The 6,700-nt window shown below is 45.4% G+C and overlaps 1 protein-coding gene across 1 annotated transcript in view; it reads right to left on the reverse strand.

The window, feature by feature from the left end:
- Positions 1–2,972: 2,972 nt before the first annotated feature.
- C11H5orf22 (chromosome 11 C5orf22 homolog) overlaps positions 2,973–6,700 on the reverse strand; it is a 17,560-nt gene continuing 13,832 nt past the window's right edge. The window contains exons 8-9 of the mRNA XM_021208665.2: positions 6,128–6,267; positions 2,973–5,038 (exon numbers count right to left, since the gene is read on the reverse strand). Of these exons, the coding sequence (XP_021064324.1) occupies positions 4,906–5,038; positions 6,128–6,267 (273 nt within the window). The 3' untranslated portion in view covers positions 2,973–4,905. The remainder of the gene's footprint in view (positions 5,039–6,127; positions 6,268–6,700) is intronic.

Raw genomic sequence — 6,700 nt, forward strand, 5'->3', positions numbered from 1 at the left:
ACAATTCTTGGAAAATGATGTCAAAGGTTATGCTTTCCTCTTTGGAACATGATTCTCTTCAGGTCTTACTCATGTCAGATCACCCAAGACCCAACCATCCATGACTATGTAACATACAAGATTAAAACTGTTACTGGGCTGGACAGAGGGGTTCCATAGACAGTCCCCTAAACATCACAGGCTATTGCCAAGGTTATTGGCTATTGATCAGAACTGAAAGATAAGGCCTTGTCACTGAAGACACACCTTTCTTATGTCATCAAACAGAGAAAGCAAGCTGGTGTGAGGGGCAAGTGAGCCCTGTGACTTGGGGAACAGGCCTGGGGCAACGGTGAGGTTGAGACATGTCCAAATTCCCAAAACTCATCTTGAGGACTGCTTCCTTCCTCCTCGGGGCCTGCAACTCCCTCCTCCACCACCTCTGAGGTAGCCATGCAGCCTGGTGGCCAAATTACAGGTGTAACTTCCTCTCTGCCTACAAGGACATGTTCATCAAGCACCTGGAATTCCTCTTCATGCACATGAAGCATTCCCAGCACCTCAGCACCAGTTAATAATTTACATCCACCCCCCAACCCGCTACCCATCCCCCAAGGTTTACATAGCCCTTATTACCCCCTAACAAAGAAGCTGTAACACTGACAACTGTCTCAGAGAAGGCTTCTTCCCCCGCACCCCTGGCATTCAAGACAGCTGTGTTCCTGCAAACCCACCCGGCCTGGATAAGCCTGGACAAACTTGGTTGCTTTCCTGCCAGGCAGTGCCTGAACACACCGAAGGCAGAAGCAGAACCGGCCTGCACCGGTGCCCAGGCAGAAGATTCATCCCTACTGACTACTGTTCACAGTGCTCAAAGGTACTTTGCATGTTGGAGGAGCAAAGTGGCCATCCCCCCGTTACAAACCCTACAACCTACAACAAAGACTTGCAAGATAACACTGTTTCAATATTACGGGAGTGATGCTAGGCTACCTTCCACTGGATTTAAGACTCTGTTAAGATGGGAGATATGCATGGCACTGCTCAAGTGGCAAGATACCTGAGATTAAATTGGTCATAGGCCTAGGGGAAAACCTTCTAGAATTCTGCTCAGCGAAAAGAGCAATGAAATGATTCCTAATGACACAATGCTCTACGCATAGATCAGAGTACTGTCCAACCCTCATTAGAGATGCTTCTTTGTAATAATTAATACAGAAACCAGTAATGGAGCAATGTGCAGAGTTAAAGACTTCCACAGCCCTCAGTGGAATGTCTCCATCACCCCTCTGTCCTCAAGACTCACGGATCTACGTGGAAGAAGAGGTGGGAAGATGGTGAGAGTGGTGGATGACTCCAAAGAAAGAAGACTGTCACACGTGTGAAGTACAGGGATGGTGGCAGCATGCACAAGACCCGCAAAGGTTAGAAGCAGACAAAATCCCAGCACCGGGAAGAGAAAGTAGGAACAAAGCCCTACCTGTTACCAGAAAGCTATCTATAATTGGTATTTTCTGGGAAGGGTGCAATGAGTTTTCTCCACTGGAGGGCTACTGGGCATGTCAAAGACCCTAGTGGCAAGTACCATCCAAGGGGCAGTTGGCCTACACAAAACAGACTCTGGTTTTTGTGTGTGACTTTTGGTATCTTTTTGATCTCTTTCTTTCTTTCTTTCTCTCTCTCTCTCTTTTTTTTTTTTTTTTTTTTTTTGAGCTATAGAAAATGGAGTAGGTAGGGGGCATCTGGAAGGAGTTATACAAAACACATCGTATGTAAAAAATTTTAAATAAAAGTTAAATCTTAGGGAGTTGAAAGGATGGCTCAGCAGTCAAGAGTACTGGCTCCAAGTCCAGGGGATTGTACACCCTCTCTGGCTTCCATGGGCACTAAAGGAATGTGGTGCACATATACATATGCAAAACACTAAAATAAAAAAATGTTAGTAGATGTCTATTTTTATTAAGTAATCTAAAAAGTTCTAAAATGTAAGTAACTATTTAAACCCCTATTCACAGGGCTGGAGAGATGGCTCAGTGGTTAAGAGCACTGACTGCTCTTCCAAAGGTCCCGAGTTTGATTCCCAGCAGCCACATGGTGGCTCACAACCATCTGTAATGGGATCTGATGCCCTCTTCTGGTGTGTCTGAAGACAACTACAGTGTACTTGCAAATTTTTTTTTTCTTTTTGTTTTTTCGAGACAGGGTTTCTCTGTATAGCCCTGGCTCACTTTGTAGACCAGGCTGGCCTCGAACTCAGAAATCCACCTGTCTCTGCCTCCCGAGTGCTGGGATTAAAGGCATGCGCCACCACACCCGGCATACTTATAAATCTTAAAACAAACAAACAAAAAACAAAACCCTATTCAATTTTCTTAAGAGAGAACACCTATACTTTTGAATAAAGACCTCTAGTCTCAAATCATTCACAGAACTTATGTGAGACGTTATTTCAAAAATCAGGATTTGGGGGGCTGACATGGCTCAGTGGGTGATGTGCCACACTGTTTATTCCCTCACTGCATCTGGAGTTCAACTGAAGGATATTTTAGGTATCTTCCTGTTTGGAATACGTAGATTCATACTTTACCAACCGAGCTTTATTCAAAGTGTGTGTGTGTGTGTGTGTGTGTGTGAGTACCTCAAACACACTAGAACTTCTATAAAGGAAATAGAAAGAATTTTTGTTCTCTTTTTGAGATAAGACTATGTAGCTTAGGCTGGCCTTGAACTCATAGGAATCTTCCTTAATTTGCTTGGGTATTGAGATTACAGGTGTATACGGCACAGCTGGATAGCTGATACACTTTTATCCAATCCAGGTCTAAAAAATGATGAATCACATCAGAGTCCACTGCAGTTACAGTAACCCCTTCAACAATAAAAAATCAAAACAAAAACATAGAAGTCCACACACCGACACGAAGAATAATTAGTTCTATAGTTTGACCTGAAACGCTTAAAACTTCCAAACACATCATTTAATTTCATTTTGCACACAGACTAATTTTGATTTATTCCTAGAAATGTCTAGTTATAGAACTCTTTGACAGGACATTTTCAGAAGTTAAAAACAATTTTACAATTCTGAGTTTGTAAGAACACAAATCTTTTGATTATCAGGATGGAAGGCTAAATCAGTTGGTTTTGTTTCCACAATACAAACAAGCTTTCATAGTACTGGATTTTGTCAATCTCCTCAGTGCCAAGAGAATTCAGCAGAGGAAAACATGGCCACTGTAGGAACAGAATGCACGGCAGGACAAGGGTAAGGCACCCTGGAGTGCCAGCCGAAGTGAGGTAGGCAACTCTGGTCCTGGCTACTCCACTCTCCAGGTCCACATGTAGGCGAGGGCTGAAAATGGTCTGTGAAGACGAAAACTACTGCGCTCACCAGGAGTGATGGATGTTTTATTTTTTCTTTACACATCATCTTACCCTTTAAGGAAATTAAGCAGTTAGAAAGTAATTACTGAACAAAAGTAAAGCAAAGTGCAGGGAACAGGCAAGCAGACATTAAGTTCCAGGATAAAGATGGTCCTATTCACGCCTGGCGGGGTGGGAAATCAGGGCAAACTGTAGTGTCTGCGGCCACTCTCTGGCTCACTAAGGGCAAACTTGGCTCATTAAATATATGAAGCACCATCTCCAACACATGGAGCAGAAAACATTCTCTTCTCTATGCAGCGACAGGTCTTTCCAGTAAAAACTTTATATGTTTATATGTTTACATGTGGGTATGTACATGCACACATGTGTGGTTTTGGAGGCCACAAGAGAACGCTGGAGTTATGAGGCTGCGGGCCGTCATATGGGTCCTAGGAACTGAACAAAGCCCTCTGCAAGAGCAGCAAGTGCTCTGAACTGCTTAGCAACTTTCTAACTGCTTGACCGATTGATTGATTGCCAAGAAAATGACACTTAGTGCTTAAATGCCATCTGAGGCCCATAAAGACCACCAAGGCAAAACTCCCAAAAGGCGTTTCCAGGTATCAAATACTGTAAGCAGCTGGGCAGTGGTGGCACACGCCTGCAATCCCAGCACTTGGGAGGCAGAGGCGGGTGGATCTTTTGAGTTCCAGGTCAGTCTGGTCTACAGACTGAGTTCCGGGGCTGCCAGGGATACATACCCCATCTCAGAAACTCCAAACCAACCCATCAAAAACAAACAAATGAACAAAAAAACCCAAGCCAAACCAAACCAACCAAACAAAAAGCTACAAGCAACAACAACAAAATTTTGTTTGATTAGTTCTATTCACCAGACCCCTTGCATACAAACAAGTCTGGAGAAAAATCAGCAACCGTGGGGGCAGAGTTCTAACATTCTTAGAGCTGCAGACTTTCTGCAAACACTGTCATGCACTGCCAAGGGTCTTCTGACATGCCTTTTGCGAATGTTACTTTCTTATACTTATGGCCAGGGTGCCCCGAGAACCGACAGCTCTCCACACACAGCCGTGGCTCTCCCTTTTCCCCTGAGACTGTTGCGGGCCCTTACTTGCTTCTCAGGTCTCCTGCATGAGGGCAGGGCATCTTGTCTTTAACAATGCCTGGCCCATGAAAGTGCTAAATAAGCACCAGCGAATAAATAAATAAATCTCATATCATCCAAAGCCTTGTTGGGGGAAAGAGAAAAAAAAAAAAAAAACCTCTTACAGAATCAAAGGCAGTTATGGGAAGCAAGGAAGACAGCAGACAGCCTCCATCAACTGGGGTAAAGGATTTGATACAAAAACAATTAAACCAAACAAGCACCCCCGCGTCTACCCCAAGTGTTCTACTGTTGCTGTTGACTAATACTTGCTTGGAGATTTGAAATATGTTTCCGATTCCAACGAGAGTTAACATAGAAAGTGCACTCTGGAAGCCCAGAAACAAAAGCCCTGTGTGTCACTGTGCCAAACCGCACAGCAGCCGAGCACGGCCTCAGCTTGGAGGGGACTCTTCTGTGTACACCAGGTGAGTGTCCAGGGCCCCGTAGAGCGACTGCAGCACGTGCAGGACCTTTCCCTGAATCATGTCAACTTGTTCCGGAGGACAGTAATCATCCAGACTTGACCTGGAACCAAGAGAAAAGGGGGAAGAACGGAGTGAGATTAAAGTCATTTGTAAAGAGGCACAGACGGCGCTGCGGTCAGCGAGGGGCCAGGAAGGCGACTGTAGAGTCACTGCCGAGAGCTGGGAGATGCTTATTCCACTTTAGGTGCTTTACAAGAACTGTCCTTTATTGTTGTCTACAATGCTATTCTATAGGACAGGAACAACACTAAGGACTGGTATTTGTATCGAGACAGGATGTTGCTAAGCAGACCCCAAGGCCTCAGACTGGTTGTGTAGACCAGGCAGGTCCCAAACTTCCTGTGACCCTCCTGCCTTTGCCTCTTAAGTGCCTATTGTAAGCATGGCTAGCATGGCTGACCTCGGGTCTGCATCCTCGGGTGGCAAGCACTTTACCCTTAGCCATCTCCCCAGATCACCTTCAGCAAGCTCACCGTCTCCACATTGGTGAGAAAGGGTTATATTTCAGGGTAAGGCCATTTTTTTTCCTTAAAGTTTTATTTTTATGTCTTTGTATTGTATGTGTGAGTGTGCAGCCACGTGTGCCAGTGTCCACAGAGTCTAGGACAGTACACTGGGCACCCTAAGACTGGAGTTGGAGTGGTGAGCTATCCAATGTTGGGTGCTAGGAACAGAACTCAGGTCCTCTCCAAGAGTTGCAAATGTTCTTCATTGCTCAGTCATCTCTTCTGTGTGTGTGTGTGTGTGTGTGTGTGTGCACGCTTGCGTAGGGTGGAGGAGGGCCACGTGTGAGTGGGGTTTAAACCCCACAGCTTTAGGAGAGGTCTGTTCCTTCAGCGTTCCTAGCACCTGGATGCTACCTGCCTTTCTCACTGACAGCCCTATTCCCCACCTTCAAAGACGGCAGGACAGCATCTCCCAAACTTTATCTCCATTGATTCTGGTATTTCTGGCTCCTCTTTCTAGGCGTCCTGTGACAATACTGACTCCAGTCAGGTAATTTAGGATCATCTCATTCCAAAATCCTTACATCCACTGCATTGCAAAGTCTCTACGGCCACAGAGACAAGACCTCCCCCCACAGGTTCCAGAGCAGGGTATGGACCTCTTGGATGGGCCACACACTCACCTTGCAATCGTCACAAGAGTAGGTTTTGGTAGACTTTTAAGTAGAAAATACACGGACTGAATAAGATACTCAATTTCTTCTTCCGTGCTGATATGATGAGGAAGCTCTGAATAATCGCAGGTTAGCCCAGCCTGGTGGACCTGACAGTGAGAGAAATGGAAGATGACGCTGGGAGCTGGGGAGACGGCTCAAGGGTAGACTGTGTGCTTAGCACTGCACTGGGCACATGGTCCAGACTGAAAACAAGACTTCTAAAGGACATTCTGAGATTTCACTGGCTTCAGATGACTCTAGGGACAATGGGCAGCGAGGGGACGGTCAGATACTTGAAGCTCATTGATCTGTGAACCAAGGTAAGTGAATGAGCTTCACATTCAGTAAGAGACACATCTCAAAACAGAGGTTGTGGGACAGTGAGATGGCTCAGCAGTGAAATGCTTGCCCCAAAGGCCAAGATATGAGTCCAATCTTTTTTTTTTGTTTTTGTTTTTTTCGAGACAGGGTTTCTCTGTATAGCCCTGGCTATCCTGGAACTCACTTTGTAGACCAGGCTGGCCTTGAACTCAGAAATCC

The sequence above is a fragment of the Mus pahari genome, chromosome 11 (assembly GCF_900095145.1).
Source record: "Mus pahari chromosome 11, PAHARI_EIJ_v1.1, whole genome shotgun sequence".
Lineage (NCBI taxonomy): Eukaryota > Metazoa > Chordata > Mammalia > Rodentia > Muridae > Mus > Mus pahari.